The 24,649-nt window shown below is 41.1% G+C and overlaps 1 protein-coding gene and 1 long non-coding RNA gene across 8 annotated transcripts in view; one reads left to right on the forward strand and one right to left on the reverse strand.

Annotated features, from left to right (window-relative positions):
* Window positions 1-108: 108 nt before the first annotated feature.
* LOC311592987 lies at window positions 109-24,507 on the forward strand. 2 transcript variants are annotated; one of them, XR_014777556.1, is made up of 4 exons: window positions 109-243; window positions 3,046-3,397; window positions 20,886-21,016; window positions 23,736-24,507. It is a non-coding gene; the product is annotated as an uncharacterized lncRNA (long non-coding RNA). The 2 variants fall into 2 exon arrangements; XR_014777557.1 differs by lacking the exon at window positions 109-243 and adding an exon at window positions 1,062-1,584.
* The window catches only part of GABRA5 (gamma-aminobutyric acid type A receptor subunit alpha5), an 88,035-nt gene continuing 83,164 nt past the window's right edge, over window positions 19,779-24,649 (reverse strand). For all 6 annotated transcript variants that reach the window (XM_084773952.1, XM_084773949.1, XM_084773951.1 and 3 more), the window contains one exon: window positions 19,779-21,036. In XM_084773952.1, the coding sequence (XP_084630078.1) occupies window positions 20,734-21,036 (303 nt within the window). In that variant the 3' untranslated portion in view covers window positions 19,779-20,733. The remainder of the gene's footprint in view (window positions 21,037-24,649) is intronic.

Consider the following 24,649-nt stretch of genomic DNA (forward strand, 5'->3'; position numbering starts at 1 on the left):
CCGCACTCCGAGCTCTCAGCGCGCGGGGAGGGAGGGGGCACGGCAGGTGGCCGGACGACTTCCTCTCACAGCCGGAGGCCCGTGGGCCGCCCACCGCCCGGGCCGGCTCGGGGCTCTGCGCTGGGTCCGCGGCGCTCCGAGGCGGGGCGGGAGGTCCCGGCAGCTCCGGCGGCGTCCGCCAGTCGCGGCGGGGAGGAGTTTCCCCAATTAACACGCTTGGCAACGCCAGGCGAAGGCAGCGAGGTTTGAATGGACTCGGAGTTGGAGGTCGGGAAGGGGGCGGGGCTGGAGGAGTGGGAAGGAGAGCTTGGGGATCCCTCAGGCAGGCGCAAAAGGGACCTGGGGACTGGCCCGTGTCATCGATAGAGTCGTGGGCACTGGTAGTTTTACTGCAGCGCACCCACTCTGGATGTCCCCTGTGCTGAGTGCCTTCTCTTAGGGACGCCATTGCAAGTAGGTGAGATGGTTTGCCAAAAGGCTATCTTCTCTAAGGTAGTGCTTGCTTATCTGAACTCCCCCTGGTGCTCATAAGTGTGGCTTGCTGGGGAAGTCTCAACAATGTCCCCTTTTCTCAGAAAAGAGGGGCTAAAACATACCAATATTCAGTAGAGGTGAAATGGTTAAGGCCAGAGAAAAGGCTCCAGAGCTAGAAAGCAAGGGACCCTCTGGTGGGTGGAATTGATGTTATTTTCATGTTTCCAGGCCTATAATTGCTTGATTTCATTTGTATGATCATTTAGAAAGCTAATCCTTTGCCATGCAAGTATTAAGTTTAATACAAATGAGAATTTTACTTTCCTAATTAAAAAAAACATTCTTAGAAAATATAGTTTTAACTAGTATTCACAGAAACATGACAATTTCGTTATTGCTGGCTCCTATAAGGTTCTATTCTTGCAGCCAGTAGGCCAACATCATTATAAGTAGCTATGCCTGCTTGCAGGAATCCATCAGGACTGGGCCTGTGCACCGCTGGCTTTCCTTCAGAGAAGGAGCTGTTGAGAAGGTCATCGGACCCTCACCTGATTGCCAGACACTTCTCCCAGGCATTTGTGTGCAGCTTTAGCCTCATTGCTGATAGTCTGGGTCTAGGGGAGGGAGGTGCTAGCGTAGAGGTTTGAGAAAACTAGGGGAAGGAGGTGAGGACGCTAATTCAAGATTTGGGTGGTCAGTGGTTTCATGATGATCCGGTGAGGAACCTCTAATCCATCCTCTGTAGGCGGGGCCGGTAAAACTCAGCACTACAAGCTGAAATGTGTGTGGGCTAATTGGTTCGCTGTTAGTACCTAGGAGGAGGGTGTTGGCATTGTTCCATTCTACCCCATGAAAAGGAATCTCGGGAACACTGACAAACAGGCTTTTTCATAAAACCCAGAGAGAAGCAAGCTGAAGCTCTTGGGAATTCCCTTCCTTGTGCCTGAATTCACAGCTAAGGAATGTGAGCCGGCAGAAGGCTAGGGACTGTTCTTGGTAACAGTGTTGCTGTTAACTAAGGACTGTGATGCTTTGGTTGCCCTTCTTCCTGCCTCATCCCGCTCACCCCAACCATGACTTTTCCTATCATGCTTCTTTGCCTGCAGTTATGTAAGTAGGAATGCCTGTGTTCTGTGGTGATCCCTAACATCCAACACCTTCCTTAGTTCTTCTTCTTCAAGCTTCTACCAAACTCCTCCTCCATCTCTAAATTTCTGTACCATACAAAGGAACACTTCAGAAACCGTTCAAAGGATGGTGCAGAACCATCTCGAGTCTTCATACAAATGCAGTCATGTCTCAAATGTCCACTCCAAGGCTGGTTCCAGGATCCCTGGGCATGCTAAATCTCTCACCGAAAATATATTAAGATTTTCATAGATCTCCTGCGTGCTTTAAACCATCTCTATAGATTATTTGTGACGACTACTCTGTATAAATGCCACGTCAGTAGTTTTTAATCATTGTTTAGGGAATCAGTATGCCTGTCTTACACATGCCTGTCTGGTATAGACACATTTTTTTAAGACAATATTTTTCATTCAAGTTGATTTGATCCCAAGGATGCAGAATCCATAGATTCAGGAGGGCTGCCTGCACATCATCACAATGTAAGTTCTAAAAATATTCAGCAAGAAAACTGAAAGTGGAGGTAGCAGTACTCCCATGCCCCCGTTTTTCACATGGTCACAGGAACGTAGGTGAAAATCATGTCAGTCATGGTTCCAGGGGAGCCAAGAGTCAGTGATTGATCCATTCCAGTACTGACAGCGTAGCTCCACGACACGAGTAGAGGAAAAGTCCCAGGAGGTTAAACACTGTCCCCAAGGCTAAGGTCCTGGTAGTCACTTTTTGTCTCTGTTCCCACTGTCTTTTTTGAACATGAAGCTGGGCAGACACTCATTGCTTCTTCCTGCAAAGCTGTATTCTCACCATTTTTTTTTAAATTTTCAGGACCTGAGTTGTTTACAATCTATTTTATAGTACAGACAGACTGGCATTTGGATGGCTTTGTGAAATGTCAGCATAATGAGAAGTGTCCTGGGATTACACGTGTCTGTATTTATCACAACCTGTCAGTGGAATAGATGTGAGACCTTTGTACAGCCCCGTGCTGGTGGAGTTTATTCTCTTCTTTCTGGTGTAGGTTTAATGTGCTATTATTATGAATGAGTGCGACCTGACCTCTTCCAAAGTTTGGGATGCTTTGCTCTACTTATTGAACACAATGGACTAGCTTCACAGAGCTGAATATTTTACTTTAAAAAGCCTCATGGTACAGCCTGGAAAATATATTTTATGCTAAACGAGTCAGGAGGGATGGGATAATCAAAGCAAGCTTTCTGAACATAAGTATGAAAGCAAAATGCAAGGTCAAGAATCCTCAAAGAACCAGCTGTAGCCTTTGATTTTTTCCTCCTTTGCCTAAGCTGACCAGGCTGGGGTGCTTTGCAGAGCATGCGCACTGCACCGCATACCCTCCGTGCTAGCAGCCCTTACATCTTCAGCACCTGAGAAACTTAACAGCTCCATTGGCGTGAGCAAAATTCACTTTACCTTCTTCCTCCGCAGGAAAAGAGAGGAAAATAAATAGAAAAGAGAGAAGAAAAGAAAGAAAAAGAAAACTCTGAAAAAAAGGCGGTGCTTCATCCTAAAACATAAGGATTATGATCTGCAAAGCGATAGGGCACGTGTTCAGGCCGCTACACTGCTCAGGGGAAGACCTGGACCCCTTCTGGTTCAGCTTACAGGCCTAGCTGTAGCTCCTCTAGGCAGGCGGTGGGAACTCCTGAGAAGCAGAAGCTGGCTGCCTTAACTTGGAGATCCTCTTGTGGCTTCTTGGAGAAATACCTCTCAGGATTCCATCTGCAGCCTCACTTCACCTCCTACCGTGCCAGAGAGCAAAGCCAGCCTAATATTCCAGGTACCTAAACCACAACAGCAGCTTATCTTTGCTTTATGGCTTTCTAAGGTTTTCATTTTAAACAAAACATCTCTTAGTCCACAATTTATACTTCTAAATTGGATTGTGTGTGGAGAACATTCATATGTACTCAACAGAATCTTCATGTCAAAAAGAAGGCATTTGTTTTCTGGTAATAATTCTTAAAATTCACCAGAAATACATAAAGCAGTGTGTCCCTAGACCACTACTTTATGTCAGCTTTTAAGAAATACAATCTTGCTATTCTTATTTCTTTTATAGTTTTAACTTTTATTGAAAATAGACTTTTATAGTATATATTCTGATTATAGTTCCCTCCTCCCAAACCATCCCTCCCACATCCTCCCCACCCTCCCACTGACCCAAATCTACACCCTTTTCTCTTTTTCTCATTAGAATACAAACAAAGCATCTAAAAAATTATCAAAATAAAAAACAAACCCAAATAGTACCAAACAAAGAACATAAAAGAGAGAGAGAGAGAGAGAGAGAGAGAGAGAGAGAGAGAGAGAGAGCGCCAAGGAAAAAGCACAAGGAACACATGTAGACAGAGAGACACAATTTCACACAAATTGACAACCTATAAAAATACAAAATCAAATGTATGGATAAAAGAAAATGTGGTACACAGTTAAACATAACCTCAGGTCAGGGAATCCCATGAAAGAGAGGGAGGAAGGATTGTAGGTGATAGATAGGTCCAGGACAACACAAGAACATGGCCCGCAGAGTCAACTAAGCAGGGTTCATAGTGGCTCACAGAGACTGAAGTGACAGGGAGACTTCATGGGTCTGACCTAGGTCCTCTGCATATATGTTATGCTTTTATCTTGGTGGGCTTTGTGGGACTCCTAACTGTGGGAGTGGCGTCTGTCTGTGACCCTTTTGCCTGCTTTGGGGACCCTTTTCCTCCTACTGGGTGGCCTTGCCCAGCCTTGGTATGAGAGTATGCATCTAGTCTTATTGTAACTTGTTGTGCCATGTTCAGTTGATATCCCTGGGAAGGCTGCTCTTTTCTGAAGGGAAACAGAGGTGAGGTGGTGGTGATGGTGAGAATGGGAGGAGAGGAAGAGGGAAAACCGTGGTCAGGATGTATTGTTTGAGAGAAGAATAACAAAATAAAGAAAAAATGACGACACACTTACACAATATTACTCAGATGTAAAAAAAAGAAAGAAAGAAAGAAAGAAAGAAATTGTGAAATCACAGGTAAATGGATGGAGCTAGAAAGTTATGATCCTGGATGAGGTAACCCAGACTCGAAAAGACAAGTGTAGTATGTATTTGCTTTCATGTGGAGTTTGGATTTGGGGTCTTCAATGAGCAGGCTACAATCTCTAAAACCACAGAGGTTTGCTATCGAGTAATGAAGTAGGTAAAGGGAAGGATCTCCTTAGGAAGATAGTTAGAGATGCATGGGGTTGGAGGAAACCTGGAAAAAGAGGATCAAACCTGGAAGGATAAGAAAGAGGTGGGTAAGGGAGGAAATACAGGGACAACTAAGGCGAGGGGCCATTTCAGCAGCTATATGGAAATTAATACAGTAGAAACTTCTTATGTAAATTCATATATGAAAGAATTCTAAATGCAGTAAGCAAATAATTCAGAGAGACGGAGGCCCATCTAGACATCTCTCATTACCAAATGAAACCTCCAGTTCTGGGAATGGGTTACATCTAATTGAGCTGTCGCCTGAAAGGACCCCATGGAAACCGCCAAACAACTCAGGCACAAACTGACGGTACAGCCTCATTGCTGAAGACAATCTTACTGATCCTGGGGAAGGTGACTAGACTAGCACTGACTAGAGCTTTAGGTCTACTGATTTAGTGTTGAGGGTACTGGAAGTTACTCTGCACGCTACCAGAGGAGCAAAGGTAAGCCCAGCTAGGCTGTAGCAAAGCCTTCGTTCCACAGTTCTGATCTGCCTGTAAGATATGCTAGTGCAATCATAGAACAAAGCCTGTAAGAGTAGCCACATACTATGTAATTAGAGTCAAGGACCATTTCATGAGAAAGAACCTATCCCTGACACAGCTCAAGTGGCCAAGAATCTGGGACTAGACAGGCCATAGACCCAGGGGGAGACCAAATATTGTTCTGCTGAAGGACTGTAGTAATAAAAGGACTCCAAATGACATTTCTGCTATACTCACAGATCAATATCTCAGTCAGACCTCATCAGAAAAGCGTCTTCCTTCAGTTGATGGGAACAAATATAGAGACTCACAACTGGACAAAGTACAGAGAGACCTTGGAATACTCAGTCTTAAATAAGATGTCTCCCTGACACCCATCCCTTCAGGGCTCAGTGATCTCCTCTCAGAAGAAGAGGTACAAAGACTCTAAGAGCCAAAGAGGGATGGAGGACATCAAGGAATAAAGCAAAACACTCTTTTCAAAAAAAAAAAGTACTCCTGCACACCAGAAGAGGGCAGCAGATCTCATTAGAGATGGTTGTGAGCCACCATGTGTTTGCTGGGAATTGAACTTAGGACCTTTCAAAGAGCAGCCAGTGCTCTTAACCCCTGAGCCATCTCTCAGCAAAACACTCTTTTTAAATTTTTTTTATCAATTTATTCAGATTACAACTCAGTTGTTATCCCATCACTTGTATCCTCCCATTCCTCCCTCCCACTTTCACCCTATTCCCCTCCCCTAGGTCTATGACTGATGGGGACCTCCTCCCCAACTATATGGTCATAGGCCTACGGGAGGGAAATAGGGTGAAAGTGGGAGGGAAGAATGGGAGGATTCAAGTGAGGGGATAACAATTGAGTTGTAGTCTAAATAAATTCATAAAATAAAATTAGAAAACCAGAAAAAAAATCAGTTATGGGAAGCAGCTCTGTCCACATAGTGCTAAATAGTTGACCTCTCCTTTCAGTGTATATCTATGAAGGTTCTCTTTCTTTAAGAAATTCAAAGAAAGAATAAGCAGGTTACCAAGATGAGACTTGATAGCCTATGAACAAAACACTCTTAAGAGCAGGTTAAAAAAAAAAAAAAAAAGAGCAGGTTCCATGCCTAACCTAACAAAATGACCTCATTGTATTTTAGAGATATTTGCCACATAATGCTTTCTCAGGGTATTTTTTCCTTTCAGGATACATATATAAAAATTAATATATGTAATGTTTTCTAGTTTTGTTTTATGGGATTTATTTCTGTATGTACAAGGATGTATGTCTCTCTCTCTCTCTCTCTCTCTCTCTCTCTCTCTCTCTCTCTCTCTCTCTGTGTGTGTGTGTGTGTGTGTGTGTGTGTGTGTGTGTGTGTGTGCGTGTGTGTGATTTTTCCCTTGGACCTTTACTTCTGTTTGCTTTGTCCTATTCCTGTTTATTTTTACTTTATTATTATTCTTTTGATGTCATTAGTTTTTTAATGAAAGAGAGAGGGTGTGGCTGTGGATGTCGGGAGGTAGGGAGGATCTAAGAGGAGATGAGGGAAGGGAAATTGTAATCAAAATATATGAAAAAAATATATCTTCAATTTTAAAAAGAAACTGATCACTCAAAAAAAAGTCAGAGATATTGGAAGTAAGAAGGCAAGGAACAACCCTGTGGGAGACATCAGCACGGACTCATTACTTCTCGGGCAGTGTAGGGCACAGCACTACTGTTGCAGCGTATGGCTACATAGTCTAGCGCTTCTGCCTAAAATCCCCAAACAACCAGCAAGACTTCAGAATTAGATCTTATTTGTTAATATTCTTTATGGAAACAAAATTTAGAAATAATTTTTGAATTGAAAGAGTTTATAAAAAAAAAAACAGCATGAAGAAGCATAGTAAGTCTCTCAATGTGGGAGGAATGAAGAAGACAGCTGAAGGTTGGCCAATTTGATTGTGGCTATCACGTGACAGTGTATAGGATTTTCAAGTCATCATAGTGTGTGCTGTAAATATGTATATTTTTGTTTATTATATATAAATCAGGTTGGAAAATGTCTTTAGATTAAAAATAGAAAAAACATGAAAAATTCCAAACTCTATATAGTAAGCTTGATGAGGCCCTTGTCTAAATCTTGGATAACTTAAGAATAAAAATTTTAAATGACAATTCTGAATTTAAATCCATTAGACAAAAGAAGAGAGCATCAGTCTAAATTGCAGATAATAACAGAGATGAGGGAAAATACCTCACAATTATAACATAAGTAATAAATAGTAATAAATACTGAGCAGCATTTGAGATAAAAAAAAAAAATCGCTGTTGTACCGCCAGCTGCAAGAATTGCGATTGCATGCTGTTGCATAAAACTAAAGTAGTTAAGTGCTCTCAAATAATTTCCCCAAAGAACAATTAACATTTAAAAGAATAAAAGAGTAGCATTATAGTGGAGAAAGCTGGCAGACTGCAGCTTAATGCAAAGATCAATGTGATCTAACAGGGCATATTTACCAGGATGCAGCACTAAGAAAAGCAGTGCTGTCCAAAAATACATAGCCTGAGTCTGACCATGAGGAAGCAGCAAACAGACTAAAACTCTTGGGTGCATTTTGCTTAAACTGGTGTCTCCAAAGAATAATGATGCTGTGGGATATTAAGAAAGGCCAAAGAATTCCTCAGATCAAAGACAGACCGCAGGGCACATTAAATGGAAAATGTGGCATTCTAGTTAGGGGATCTTAGGTTCAATGGAGAAATACTGTTGATATTATAATTATAAATTGAAAAATATATAAGTTAATTTGAAGTATATTTCAGCCTTAAAAGAGAGATGATCTTCTAAAGTTTTCAGAAGCCACAATGGGCTTGTATGGCCTGTGGGCAAGCAAAGATCTACTCATTGGAACATAAAACGGAGATGCTGACAAGGGCCTTACCATAAGGTCAAGATATTACAATTGGTAACTGGAGTGTGCTCCATTTGCTAATGGAGTTACTTAACAGCCTCAGCCTGGTACATGTGGAAGATGGTGGAACCTTTGAGATGTAAGGCCAAGTGGGAGGCTGTATGTCCTTGGGCACATGCTCTTCCTGGAGTGAGCTGATTAGCTATGAAGTGAGTTGATTGCTTCTTTGTAATGTGTTGCCTCACCATGCACCCAGAAGAGACGGTGAGCCGAGACCTCCAATACTGTGAGTTAAGATATACTTCTTCCATTTAAATTGATACATTGCAGATATTTGTTACAGTGATGCAAAGCCGGGCAACTTACAAGGCAAATTTGCTAAAAGAACATGTTTGTCATGCTTGCATTAAAGACATATTTTTGTAAAAAAAAAAAATCACAAAAAAGGCCTGGCACAGTGCTACACACCTTTAACTACCCCTCCCCATATCCCAGGGCAGAGGCAGACAGATCTCTGTGAGTTCAAGGCCAATTTGGTCTACACATGGAGTTCTAAGCCAGCTATGTCTTTATAGGAAGACCCACACTCAAAATGAAATTTGCAGAAGAATCATAAAAGCAAAGGCAAGCCAGTAAGTTTAAAGGTGGACAAAGACTAAGATGACTAACCTCATAAAATAAAATACTCCAGTTTCTTACATAAATATGAAGAGCATTTGATAAAATAAAAACACAGTGAAATATCAGAATGTCTATAATTTAAAATGACACATTTTGTTGGATTAGCAGCTGGCTTCCTAGTGGAAACTTTAAAAGCCAGAAGAGTTTGGGGCAATGGACTCCAAGTTCTGAAAGACCAATAGTGCTAACCTGGACTACTGTACTCAGCAAAAGTGTCTATCATAGTTTTAAAAAGGGAAACTTCCCATTATATAACAGGCTAAAAGAATTCATGTCTATTAAACCAGCCTTACAGAGAGTACTGGAAGCAATATTCTAAGAGGCCACATGGGGGGAAAAGAGAAGCTATAGTCAACTGAAATACAAAGTAAGAGTAAGAACACAAACAACAATAATAAAATAAAATGTCATGGTTCAATAATAGCTTTAAATATTACTGGACACAACCCCTCCAAAAAAAAACATGAGTTAATTTAATGGATTAAGAAAAAAATCCACTCGTGTGATGATACAAACCTTTAACCCAGCACATAGGAAGCAGAGGCCTAAGAATGTCTGTGAGTTTAAGGCCAGACTGAGCTCCATAGTGAGTTCCAGAATAGCCAGAAATACATAGAGAGGCCTTGTTTTCAAAAAAAAAAATCCATATTTCTGATATTTCTGTAGTCTAGAAGGAAATCATATGCCTAACAGATGCGTGCTGAATTGAACTGAAATATGCAAAAAAAGTGTTTCATGCAAATAGAACTAGAAAGCAAGCAGGCATTGTTATCCCAATATCTGACAAAATAGACTTCAAATCAAAACTAATTAGAAGAGATAAAGAACACTTCACGCTTATCAAGGGAACAGTTAACCAAGAAGGCAATGCTATGCAAAACATAGGCACCAAATTATGGCATATCAATTTCATAAAAGCACATACTATCATACTATTAAGCTTTATACACATATGGACTGAAACTCAGTATGAGTAGGCAGTTGTATCACCCCAGTTTCTTCAACAGACAGGTCATCTGGAGAAGGAGGAAGCAGAAAAACATCAAAGTTAAGTGGCTTTTTACGGCAAATAGCCTAATAGATATGTACAAAATATTCTTTCCAAATCCCACAGAATGTCCATTCAAATGAGCAGCCCAATGAAGCACCTCTAAAATGGACCATATCCTTTGACACAAAACAAATTTTAAGAAGTCCAGAAAAATTGAAATAACTCCATGTATCCTGTCTGACCACAGAGCAATAAAATACAAAGTCAACAGCAAATAAACCTCTAGTAATTATAAAAGCTCATGGAGATTAAACAACTCATTACTGAATGATAAACGACTCAAAGAAGAAATTAAGGAAGATATCAAAATATTTCCAGAACTAAATGAAAACACAGAAATACCTCTGGGACACACAGTAACAGAAGTCCTATGAGGGAAATTTGTAGCTCTAAGTGCCTACATTTAAAAAATCAGAAAGAGCACAAATATAATGATTCATGATGTGACTCAAGAATTTAGAAAAACAAGAACAAATCAAGCCCAAATCTAGCAGACAAAAAATAAATAAATAAAAATCAGAGCAGAAATTAGTGAAAAAGAAACAAGGAAAAAATTGCAATCAACTAATCTAATATCTGACTCTTTGAGAAGATAAACAAGATTTCCAGACCTTTTGCCCAATCAACCAAAAGAAAGATAACCCACATTAACAGAATAAGAAATAAAAAGGAAAACATTACAAAATATAACAGAGAAATCCAGATATTATAAAGAAATACTTTAATAAATGTATATTCCATAAAGTTGACAACGTAAATGAATGAATTTCTAGATTCATCCAATTCCCTAAAAGTTAGACCAAGAAGAGATGAATAATATAAGATGACCTATAGCAAATAAGGAGATCAGAAATAATAAAAGCCTTGGAACTAACAAAAGCTCAGGCCCATATTGACTGACAGTAGAATTCTATGAAACTCTTTTTTCATGTGTTTTATTAGTTCTTTGATAATTAAATACAATGTATTTTGATATTTTATAATATGTATATACCCCCTCGGTTCCAATGAGATCCATCTTCCCTTTCCAACCTACCAGTGCCCTCTTTTTCTTTTAAAGCCACCAAGTCTAGTTTGTGCTGTCTGTATACTCTTTTTTTTTTTAATTTTTTTTTATTCTATGAGAAAAATTTTTTTATTAAAAGAAAAAATAACAATAGCATGCAATAGATAAAACAATAAGCCAAAGACATTGTATGACTGAGACATCTATGCTGGCACATATTCCTAAAACCAGTACTGGAGAGGCTAAAGTAAGAAATGTGAATTTGACATTAGATCAGGAAATATTTTTAAAAAGTATGTTATAAAGAATTATATATTATATATTTAAATATAAAGAGAGTTATATATAATTATATTGTTACTATATTGTTACATATAATGTTACATAAAATTATATATAATTTTTTTAAAATACATTTTTATTAATTTATACATATTACATCTCAGTTGTTAGCCCATCCCATGTATCCTCCCATTCCTCCCTTCCTCCCACTTCCCCCCTACTCCCCTCCCCTCCCCTAAGTCTGTGTCTGAGGGGGACCTCCTCCCCCTGAATATGCTCATATGGTATCAAGTCTCTCCTTGGTGACCTATTATCTTTCCTCTGAGTGCCACCAGGCATCTCCGTCCAAGGGACATGTTCAAATATGGGGCACCAGAGTTTGTGTGAAAGTTAGATCTCCTTCTCCACTCAACAGTGGAGAATGTCCATCGGCTAGTCCGGGTAGGGGTTCAAGGTTTTTACTGCCTATTTTTTCCTTGGCTGTTGCCACAGTTTGCGGAGGACCCCAGGGCCCAGACTCGTGCTGCCTTCGCTGAAGGATGGTCAACACACCAGGGACCACACCCTTAAAGAAAACTGACTCCCTCATTCCTAGCAGCAGTTCATTGTGAACAGCTTCTTACCTAAGGGTGGGACATCAGGTCCACCTCCCAACTCTAAACCAGAATTGTATTTGGCCTGAACGTGATAAGGTCTTGCGGGTGCTGCCTCAACGGCTGTGAATTCAAATGTGCAAGTGCCCAACTTTGCCCAGAAAAGCACCATTTTCTTGTAGTCACCCATCACCTCTGGTGTTCATTGTTTCCACTCCCTTTCCTGCAATAACTCAAACTCGACAGTAGGGATTGTGAGATGAATGTCTCCTTTAAGGCTGAGAATCCCAGTCTCTTGTTGTCTGCACATTGACTATGTGGGACTCTGTGTTAACTGCCATCCACGGCAAAAAAGAAGCTTCTCTGAGGAGAGTTGTGTTTTGTGACAGATTTCTCCTGGAGAGAGGCAACACCACAGGTCTATTCAATGCAGGAAAGGTACTTACAACAGAACAAAGAAATGGGGATGATTGGACCAATGTCCAACCTGGCGAACCAATACTTTTACTGACATTACCTATAAGAGAATGGATGAGTGATTCGTTACAGGCTCCAAAATAACTCAGATGCATTACCAAAGCCCTCCACAGCCTGAGTGACAACTCGCAAAATCTTGAAATCTGGAGCACATTGGATAGCCCAAAGGCAGCTTAACAGGTTGGAGAGTGCCCTTTGTACATGGCTTAGTTGGTCTGAACCTCTTCACCCAACTCTGCTGGTCCCTGCTTCTTTTAGGCTGCTCTGTTTATCTGAGAGTCTTCATAGCTTGGCTTGTTTGAGAGTGACTCTCCGCAGTCTTTTCTGTTAATATATCTTGTGGAAAGGGAGCCTATTGAATTTGGTCGGTTTCAGGGACTTCCTGAAGCTAATCTGAGATTTAATATCCAATCTTAATGAGCTTGCTTGCCAGATGGAAGGTTTCAATCATAGAGGAAACTGCTACACAGCAGGCTGTCTTAGTTTGCTTTCTACTGCTAGGATAAAGACTATAACAAAAAGATGCTTGGGAAGGAAAGGATCTCTTTCATCTGACAGTTCATAACCCACCTTGAAAGGAATTCATATCAGGAAGTGAAGGTTGGAACCTAGAGCCAGGAACCACAGAGCCAGCATTATCTTGCAGCCTCCTGGCTTGTTGTTCTTGGCTAGCTCATCTTGCATGCTTATATGAACCTGGACCAACTCTCTGAGTTGGTACATCTCACATCATTCATTAATTTAAAAGAAATGTCCCTGTTAGTCTCCTTGTATCATAACCTGTACTCCACCCAATGTTTGGTTGTGAGTCTCATTATCTGTTTCTCTGCATTGTTGGGTCGATTCTCTGAGACAATAGTTAAGCTAGGGTCCCATCTGTAAGCATAGCAAAGTACCATTAATAGTGTTGGGGGTTGGCTCTCTCCCATGGGGAGAGTCTCAGGTTAGGCCAGACTTGGTTGGATATTCCCTCAATTTCTGCTCTATCTTTATCCCTGCACATCTTGTATGCAAGATAAATTTTGGGTTGAAGTTTTTGTGGGTGAGTTGGTGTTTCCCTCCCTCCAATAGATGCCCAGTCTGGCTAAAGGGTGGCCTCTTCAGTCTTCGTAACTCCCACTACTAAGGGTCCCAGCTAGAGTCACCCCTATATCGTCTCTGGAGCCTACCCTGTTGTAGGTCCCCAGCTTGTCTCGGAGATGCCCTCACCTGCGGTTTCTCTTCTCTCTGCAGGCCCTCTGTCCTCCCACACTCCCTGCAGCCCTGCTCTCCTCATGTCTAATCCCCACCCTCATTTCCCTCAGCACTCCCTCTTCTATCCTAATCTTTCTTTTCAACCACTTCCACTATCTATTCTATTTCCCCTTCTGAGTGAGATTCAAATGTCCTCCCTTGGGCCCTCCTTGTTACCTAGCTTCTTTGGGTCTGTGAATTGTAGCGTGGTTATCCTCTACTAAATGGCTAATATCCACTTAAATGTGAATACATACCATGCATGTCTTTTGGGGCCTGGGTTACCTCACTCAGAATGATCTTTTCTAGTTCCATCCACTTGCCTGCAAATCTCATGATTTCCTTATTTTTAATAGCTGAGTAGTATTACATTGTGTAAATGTACCATAGTTTCCTTATCCATTCTTCGGTGGGTGGAGGGACATCTGAGTTGTTTCCAGTTTCTGGCTATTCTGAATAAAGCGACTTTGAACATAGTTGAGCAAATGTCCCAGTGGGGACTTGAGGAGACTGAAGCACCAAGCAAGAACTATACTGGACCTAGGCCTCCTGTACGTATGTACCCCATGGGGAGCCTGGTCTCCATTTGGGTCCCCTAGTAAGGGGAGTCGGGGCTATCACTAATAAGGACTCTGTTGCATACTTTTCAATCACTTCCCCCTGGCAGGGCTGCCTTGCCAGGCTACTGAGGAAGATGATGCACTCAATCCTGATGTGACTTGAATGTGCTTGGGTGGGTTGGAAGTAGGGTGGACTCCCTTTTCTGAGAAGTAGAGGAGGAAAGGAGATTGGGACCAGGAGGAGAGTAGGGAGGAGCTACAGTTGGGATGTGAAGTGAATAAGTAAACTAATATTGTAAAATGTCCTACAAACTTGGCTACATACTAATCTGATGAATGTATTTGTTCTGAAGAAATTCCTCTTTCCAGGTAACTCTGGCTTGTGCCCAGTTGACAAAAATCAAAACAGAACAAGTGTTGAGAGACACACTAATCTATGGGGGAAATGACGAGCCATTTGGAGTTGATTGACTTTTTCTCTCTTTCTTTTTTGATCATCTCTTTCTTTAAGCAGTGTTGTTTAAAGTATTCAAGAGGGGGAAAATTCATGGTAAGGTTGGGATCTTGGTTTCCTCGGTTTTTCTGGAATGCAGAACACAGCTTCTACCCAGCTTTTCTGTTTCTTTGCTACAGTCTGGTGCTTTTAGCAGTTTGGTCAGGGAGCCTGGGGCAAGTTTCTCATGGCACTGTGAACAGGCCCTGCATCTGTAGGATAGTTAGGGCAATTGGAGTGTTTTAGTCTGGCCGCTGTCAGGCCTTTGAAATTCTGCATTACCCATGATGGCTAGAGGGTTCCTTGTAGATCCAGGTGGGATCTAGCCAATCCTATAGGAACTATTGGCTGTCCTTGGCAAGTAGCTGAGAGGGAGGGAAGGAGGGAAAGTGCCAGTAGCCTACCTGAGAGGCAGCTGGAGAACAAAGAAGGAACTAGAGGGGAAAGGGATGGAAATGCTATAAACACAGTCTTGCCTTAGGATTATTATTGCTGTAATGAAGCACAAGACCAAGGCAACTTGGAGACGAAAGGGCTTATTGCTTATTTCTCTTACATTTCTACATCACTGTTCATCATTGAAAGAAGTCAGAACAGGAACTGAAGCAGGACAGGAACCTGGAGGCAGGAGCTGATGCAGAAGCCATGGAGAGATGCTGCTTACTCGCTTGCTCCTCTTGGCTGGACCATTCCTGCTTTCTTATAGAACCCACCACCAGCCCAGGGCTGGCACCACTCACAATGAACCGACCCTTTCCACATCAATCATTAAGAAAATACCCAAAAGGACGCTTACAGCCAGATCATATGAAAACGTTATCTGCATTGAGGTTCCCTTCCCTCAGATGACTCTAGCTTGTGTCTGTTTGACATAACAGAACAATCTGGTGCAAGTACTCCTGTACAAAATTATCAGAAAGATTTTTTTAAATATATTTTTTCTAGTCAAATATATCAACATGTTATTGTGCCTTGATTTGAAGACAGAAAAATTCCCCCATGCTCCCCCATGATAAAGACACATGCAGTACTCTCTCTAATACCTATTTGATTTCCCTCTTAATGCTTTTGTTTCTGAGTTGAGGGCTGGGTATAACTATAACATTCTTCAAGTGGATGCCTACACACCACACAACTCAAAAGTTCCACTTTGTGCCACCGATTTGGAATGCTGCCCTCTCCACGTCTCCATGTGTCTCTGGGCTGTGGCAGAAGGTTCTTGTCTTTGCTTCTATGTTGAATGACTATTCCCATGCTTTGCTCTAGCTGTCTCAGTGGGTTTTAAATTAAAGTCTTTGATCTATTTTGAACTGATGTCTTATAGAAAAAAAAATACATACATACAGATAGATAGCCAAATTTGCCAGCACCATTTAATGAATATTTGACCTTTTCAAATGTATGTTTCTGACACACTTGTAAAAAAAAAAAACTTTCGGTGACCGTACCTATTTAGGTTTATTACTAGGTCCTCTGTTCTGTTCTATGTACCTAATTGTCTGTTTTTATAGTAGTGCCATACTGTCTTCGTCACTACAGTTCTGTAGTATAATTTGAATCCTAGTGCCTCCAAGCTGTTTTCTTTTGCTTTAAGATTACTTCAGCTATTTGTGTGTGTGTGTGTGTGTGTGTGTGTGTGTGTGTGTGTGTGTGTGATATTTTGTTTTCTGGGTTAATAATTCTAATTCTGTGAAAAATGTCATTGAAATGTTGACAGGGATTGTATAGCATCCGTGGGTTACTTTTGTCAGCATAGCTATTTTCACAATATTGAGTGTTGATACAGAAGCATGGGACATCTTTCCATCATCTAGCATTTTCCTTAGTTTTTTTTTCAGTGTCTTAGACTTTTCCTTGTAGAGGCTTTTCACCTACTTCATTAGCTTTATCCCTAGTTACTTTCAATTTTTTATTGAGTTTTTGTGAATGAGATTTTTTTCTAAATTATTCATCAGGTTCATTATTTGTATATATGAAAGCTTCTGGGTTCTGTGTGTTGATTTTTATTTATTTATTTATATTTAATTAAGTTAAAAATATTCTTCTCTCAGGCAATACATCCTGACCACAGTTCCCCTCCTGCACTTCTTCCAGGTCCCCACCAGATCTACTCCCTCTCTTGTTTCCCTTCAGAAAGGTTCTGGCCTCCAAGAGGACAGAAAAGGATACAATACGTTGAGGCAAAGCCCCCATATTGAGGCTGGACAGCACAACCCAGTTGAAGGAAAAGAGTTCCAAGAACAGGGAAAAGAATCAGAGACACACCCATTCCCACTTGTTAGGAGCCCCGCAAAAACACCAAGCTATCAGCCATAACATATATGCCGTGGACCTGGTGCAGTGCCACGCATACCCTGTGCTTGCCACTTCAGTCTCTGTGAGCCCATATTTGCCCTGCTTAGTTGATTCTGTGGGCCATGTTCCTCTGGCATCCTCCATCCCCTCTGACTCCTAGAATCTTTCCTCCCCTTCTTCCGTGGGTTATAAAAAATGTTGACTAATTTTAAATATCTAAAAGACAGAGAGAAAATTGTACCATTTCAAACTTTCCAAAGGAGAGGTTCTTTTGCTTTGAGACTAGTCTTTATAGGAAGATAATGGTGACTGAAGACTCAGTGTCACGATTGTGGTTTTCTTTGAGGCAGAGAACTACCATAATATTCACATGAGAGCTCTAGAAAGAACAATCCAATTAAAGACACCAGGTCCCTCATTCAGTAATATTCATTCATTCATTCATTCATTCATTCATTCTCTCTCTCTTTATGGCTCCCTCTCCTCACTCTCTCTCCCCTCTCTCCTCTCTTTCCTTCTCATTCTTTCTCTCCATTCCTCTTTTCTTCTTCCCCTTCATCACTCTTTGCCTCCCTCCCCTTTTCTTATGAGAGGAGTGCTACACTAAATAGGGCATTAAGTTTGTGAGATCACAGAACCACAGACTTTATTAAGAAAATATAGATGGGCATGCTTTCAGACAGGAAACATCTACGGCAGGCTTAATGTATAATCATTTATCCAGGCCTTGGAAGGAATACTTTCATCTTAGGTCATATTTGTTTCTCCATCAACATTCCCATAAAGAAGTTTGATGGTGTTGTGAACACAGATTTAGAAACTATGAGACATAGAAAAATGGGAGTGTATGTACACCTGACTGGCCATGATGTTTAAGGCAAGGGATTAATATATTTGAGTTGCAGGAACACTGCCTCTAAAGGATAAATTTCCTATTTGCTGCTGTTTCCTATAGTTTGTCCCGTGTGAGATTTGAGTTCAATTTCTCAGATCGTATCAAGGCAATGAGCAAACAAATGTTTTGCAGCCTTCTTCCCCATCTTCAACAAAATGCATTTTCAGGACAATTATAGTTATTCCTCAAGCAGCTGAACAAAATCATCAGATGCAAACATATACTTTTATGTCAACTTCAGTCAGAGCTTGCCCTAGATAGACCTTTAGACTCATAAGGGAGAATATAAGAAGTACTGATTGTGGACTGTTAAGAACACCCTCTTTATATTTTTGGTGATGTAAAAAAGACACATTTAAATATCCTGGCTCTAAAAGTAGAGCAGTATAATTTATAATTATCTTCAGAAATGTTATTGCTTGCCTTGTCATCATTTCCCCAAGGTGATTCTTTATTATGTTCTCATTAAAAATAACAAACTCTGAGAATCTGTGCAACACAAAATCAGAGAATGGAAAACAAATGTGATTATTTTTGCTAAATATTCATCAGATATTACAGGTTCAGCAGCATAAAAATGGGCATTCTCCAAACAAGCTCAGCAAGGACTTTTGTGCAAAAGCCATATGCTAAGAAATGTACTGCAACCTGGAGAAGAAGGTGTCATTTTGTATTGAAAGTACGGGTATTACATTGTGTGAACATGTGAATCTCACTCTTCCATCTTCTTAAAACTGCAGTGTGATGCTGAATCCTGAAGAGGGTATAACAATCTGGAACAAAAAAGTAATGAATATCGGACTCCACACTGATTAGCTTTGGTTTTCCCAGGGGACTTTTCATACTGTGCTGTAATGGGCACCTGTCAATTCTGCAGATGTCATCATCCTATCACAGGGAAATACTTCCATAGCAGGTTTGAGTGACCTTTCTGTCACTCTTTGTCTGAGATACTGGGTACAGGTGTAGAGGGAACAGTGGAGGAGATGCTGAGGGGACTGAGTCAGTTAAAGGGCTTGCTTCACAGGCATAAGGATGTGGGCTTGATCTTCAGCATCCATGTAAGAAGCCTGGGGTGACTGTGTGCCTGCAACACTAGCACTGGGGAGCTGGAGAACAAGTGAGCACAGCTAGGGATTGCTGGCCAGCCAGGCTAGTTGAAATGATGATCTCCAGGTCCAGTGATAAGAATATGTCTCAAAAAAACAAGGTAGAAATTGACCAAATAAACCACCTGATGTCAACTTTTGGCCTCCACATGAGCACACATAGGCACTCGCACCCATAAATGCATACCTGAACACAGGTGTGTGCACATACGCATGCACAAGAGAACATATTAAGAAATGGAATCTGGGTACTTGTGTGGCACCTGCTTTGTCTAAACAGGCCTACTCAACGGTCTGATTTTCTTGATAGTTGTACCTCCTCTGTTAGACTGCTGGAGTTTCAAATTTAGGACAGAATCTGCTCCTTCCAACCCACTGATACTTATTTGAACACAAAGTATATGTACCAATTGCTCTACTCTGACTGTTCATAAACAACTGGAGGTGGGGACAGAACTAGGACGAGCATACACCAGGCCCATAAGAGAGGTTGTACGGCTAGGACCAGCAGTCATCAGACACAGAAAGAAGGATACAAAGCCAGAACCAGCTGTCATCAGGCCCATAAGGAGGGATCAGTAGTAACACACCTGTAGAAAACACTGTAAGTGTGCTGAGGGAAACACACAGAGATCTGTGGTAGGAAGAGCTCCTGGCTGTGTCTACGCTTGCCCTGTCAACAACTATCCTCTCGAAGCATTCCTCTGCATAATTAGGTTGGAAGAGTGAGGGTCACCCACTAGGTTTTAATTCTCTTTGTTCCCATAAACAGTTCTCTGTTTACCCATAAACAATTTCAGATGAGATTGTTCTTATGGCATTTTCAGGAAATGGGTTCGTCAAAAATTGAATCAAAAGAATAAATGACATACGCCCATAAGATCAAGTCATTTTTAAGTTTTTTTTTTTAATGAACTTTTAAGAGTCATATACAAAAGCTAACAGGGCCATAATCTAATCATGAAATATGTACAGGGAAATAAAACAAGAAATAACTCAATTACAATTGCTCAGCGCTGAAGCAGCAGCAAGAGGAGCTGACATTCCAGAGACAATGGGCACAGAGTGCCGTGGCCAAAGACGACCAAGACCTTGTTGCTTTAAGGTTTTAAGTTTCTTTTCTTTCAGAGTCATTATTAAGGTTGTAGAGGTGTTGGGGTATGTTGAGAAAAATTTATTTTCCACAAAAACAAAAGTTAACTTTGAACCAGTTGATTTCCTTCCTTGGGGAAATATTTGTTCTAGTAATCTAACACACTATGTGCTTGTTATTAAATTGGTCTGCATAAATGTTTACTTATTCTATTTCTTAATGTCAGTTCATGCATTATTTTTTTTAATTTCAGAGTAGGAAGAATTATTAAAGGCAATTAGTATTGGACTTAAATGTCCACAGTTTGCTCCTCACGGACAGTGTGAACCCCATGATGTTTGCTTTTTGCTGCTGCCAAGCAGTCATCACGGGGATTGCCTAAGGTGTTCTGTTGGCCAGGAAAAACGGTATGAAATGGCATTCGACGTATAAAAACATCATATACTTGGAACAGTTAAAAATATACTTATCTTGTTTGTAAACTATCGATGTTAGGAACTGAGCGTTTGAACATCAGTCATTGCCTCCCATTTTTTATAGAAGGTCGTTTGCTTTGTTAATTAAAGGGGCGTCCTTGAAACATCTGAAGGTACACGTAGAAACATCAAGGCAATATTATTTGTACATATTATTAAACATGCAAAAAATTTCCAGAAAGACGGTGCCCAAACAGTCTCTGTGAGCTTGGCCTCTCCTCAGTTCCATCTCTGTGGAAGTTTGATTTCTAGGAAGCTTGGGACTTGCCCAGCTTACTTTGGAGCGGTGGCCCCTTTTATCACAGGCTCTCTATTCAAATACGTTGCCCAGTAAACTAAATTGAAAGTGCCAAACAAGATGGGGAACACAATCCGGGACATTTTGTCGATCTTGCTAATGCTGTTGTATGTCTTTTTACTCTCAGAAGTCTTCTCTTCGGAAGGTTTGGCCGAAGCTGAAGATGTATTTCCGGTCCCTGCTGCCGGCTGCTCCTTTGGGATATTTGGAGGATGGGTTAACTTCCCAGTTGTAAAAGCATTTGTTGACTTATTTAGTGTGAGTTCACGTTCTTTTTTCTGCAAAATATAATAAGAAGGTAAAGACATGTCACCTCCCCCCTCCTGCTAAAGGTCTAACGTCTATCTTCAGAAGAGACAAAGGAGCAGGAATAGAACCCTGAGAGAAGGCAGGCACCCACAGACTTGCAAGCCTAGCATCCCACAGCAGACAGGTTCGGCTGAGCACGAGCCCGTGTTGTGTTGATGTTAATGTTTGGCATTTCTCAGGAACCCAGCATAAGCTGAATTAAGATCACAGCAACAATCCTTTCTTTATTTTAGTGCGCCCTTGGGAGTGAATACTCTATGTAGTTTGCTATAAGAAACATTCTAGAGAATAATTAAAAGGAAAGTGATTAAAAATGCTGACTACAGTAAGCAGTCCTTGGCGCAAGGTGTATCTCAAAAAAGGGGCTCCCGAGAATCATCCTCGCCGTTGCTTCCAACAGCACAGTAAAATTATCCTTTTATTGTTGAGTATTATTTCTTTTAAGAACGTGCAACTATTTATCTCATGTTTGTTGGCACATGTGCTATCTCCAGTTCTGACTATTCTAGATTCACCAACTATCAGTACTCTTGTGTACACTGTTCTGGCTTTGTTGTTGTTGTTGTTGTTGTTGTTGCTGCTGTTGTATGAAATCTAGAACAGGAAGTAAAGTTTATGTGGAAAAATAAGTACTGTGCAGACAGGAGCTGATTAGAAAGAGATATGTTAAACTTCCTAGATGTTAATGATATGACAGTGATTTGGGGGACACAAGAGTTTGTGCTTGTAGGAACTCAATGCTTGTGTACTTCATGTTGAGTACATGTTTCTCCAAGAGAATAAAATAAATAATAAACCACAATGAACTCTTGTTAAGGGTATGCATGTGATTTATTTTGATATGTATAAAAAATAAAATGGATAGTGGATGAAAACTAGATAAACAAATAGATGATAGTGTACAGATGACAAGTGGGTTCATGGATAATGGATGAATTATAGATGATGGAAGAAGGAGGATAGATTGGTGGATGAGTGGATGGATGCTAGGTGCAAGGACGGATAGATAGATGTATGGATGATTATAACATAAAGTTAGTGAACTATTATCAGCAGAAATAGAAACATTCTAAACATTACTATATGCTGGAAAAGATACATAATAAAATGTTAGTTTAAATTTTTCATTTCAATTTCATTACCAAAAAATGTCATCTCATTAAATAAAATTTAAGCAAAACACCACTAGAATTGCAGAAAATATGTCAGTGGAAAGAAAACAAGCAGAAAGCCACAGAAGGCTGCCTGACCTTTTATAGCCACATCCTCTCTTAAAATCCAGACCCATGGCTGTGTAGCCGTTTCCCTGAGATTTAAACCATCCATCTTGGAGTTCTCTCATTAAGACACAGCATGTTTACAGGGAAGGAAAACTACAAGCTACTGAAGCCCAGGAAGCAAAACAAAACAAAATGAACAAATAAACAAACAACTTCAACATACCTCCAGGAAGTCCCTGAAGCTGATCAGATTCACCAGGCCGGGCCTCCCCTCCCCAAGCATATATAAGCTTTAAAGATTGCCAAGAGTCAGTCGCAGACAAGTCAAGCTACCTAGTAACCACGAACCACCTTCAGGAGGCAGAGACCAGCCAGGCTGTTTGGAAGAAGCTCCAGCATCTAACCTGACTGAAGTGGACACTCCCCAGGCTGTTGAGCTGTTTGTAGGCTGTGTGCTCTAGTTTTCCAGCTTTTGTAAGCTGTCACCCATGGGTTTTGGTCATTCAGCTGCCTTAGAGTTGGGTTTGCTCCTGTATGTAACTCCTCACTCATATTGTAAGCTCAACATAATTCACTATTTCACTGTGTTGGGCTTTATGTACTTTGGTCTGTGGTTGGTTCGATAACTTAGGTGAATGATGTTTGTTCATGTCATCCCACGACGAATGTCACTCAGCACCCACATGTCAGCCATGAGGCAGAAACATCACTTCCCCATCATGTCCTCTGATTTGATTCAGAGTGTCAGTATGGATTATCAGAGGCTCTGCTGAGCCTGCACACACAGAGCATCATCGCCTTCAGCCTCACCTCACTTCTTCCTTTCTTGTTGATAGGCAAGAAATAATGGCGAGCATAGCCTGTTTTCTGAGTTCTTAATGTTGTCTCTGCTACTAGCAAGCATCACCTCACAGCAACAGAGTCGCACTAGGGTGCTCATTCTCACTCAGTCCCTGGGTCTGGCAGTGTTCTTGACCTGCCTGATAGCGTGACACTCCATATGAAGTGCTTTCCAGCATTGGAGTAAGACACAGCACTGGGGAACAAGTCATCATCTTGATGTGCATAGGGATGACAAGGGCAACGCACTATGTGTGGGAGTAGACAATCTGTGTTCCCTTCATGTGCCCACATATACCTAGAAAAGGGCAGTTACATGGAGCTGACTCAACTGTGTCAGCGTTGTATCTAACAGCAGGCTATGACTTGCCACCTGCCCAAGACCTCACAGTCTACCTGGACTCAGGTGGGCCTGCCACTTTGATTGGGCAATGGTGTCTGAAGACTTGACCAACTCCAGTTATCAGTATGTGGCCCTTTAGAATTCATGCAGCCAGCAAGCATCTATCTTCCAGTAATGGGGTGGGCTGGTTTCTTATCAACAGACAATCTCCGTGGCTGCCTTTGCTGCCCTGTATACTTCAACCCTTCTCCCTCTTTTCTTCCAGCTCCTTCCACCCTGTCCTATTACACAGCCAACTAGACTTGGAGATGTCACTCTGTGGATAGCACAGGGCACGGGGAATGGACTACTGGAAAAGAGGATAGCCCCTTGTAAAATAAGAACATAGGGATTTTCTCAGGAAAATAAATTGAGTATTCAATCCCAGGCTGGCTTTGGGGTAGAACCAAGTAAATTCCATGAGATGGAAGTGCCCAGGTTTGCCAGCTGGTTCGGTTCAGGATATCTAGCTCCATTCATGCATAACCCTGTCTGGAATCCTCTCAGGATTATTTCACAAAGGAAAGCTTAAGATTTCTTTCCCAATCTTCCCCCAGGAAAACCGATCTCACCTTCTCTCAGTACAAACAAATTGCTTAAATATCTGCTCTGTGCACAGTATAATTACCAGGTTATCATTGGTGGTTTTATTTTCTATGCACATACATTTTCTTATACCATTGTGGAAGTGATTCAGCTTGGGACCTTGCATTGCTCTTTTTCCTTGATTATTCCTTAGAATTGGGCAAAAAGCATGCATGAAATACACAATGAAAGATCATCTGACTGTGTGACACTTCACATCACCATGCATGCTCAGAGCCTGAGTGGGCCAAAGAATTCCCTCAGAGCACCGGGTCTTTTTGGCTGATGAACAACTTTCATTATGCTGTCCACCCTCTCCAAGACATGATGGCTACCTCAAAGAAGATATAGTGCATGGTCCAGGGACAGAAGAACTTGTGTATTGTGAACTGAGGTTAAAACCCAGGCACATCATCCAGAGAGAGTCGTGATTGTTTTTTTTTTTTTAAATAAATAAATAACTAGTTTGAGTATAGGTAAATCCAAGCCATTCAGTGAACACTATATCCTTGAGTGAAATTGATTTAAGATCCATCAGATCATCTGAAATAACCT

The sequence above is a fragment of the Acomys minous genome (genome assembly GCF_964271855.1).
Source record: "Acomys minous genome assembly, chromosome: 2".
Taxonomy (NCBI): Eukaryota; Metazoa; Chordata; class Mammalia; order Rodentia; family Muridae; genus Acomys; species Acomys minous.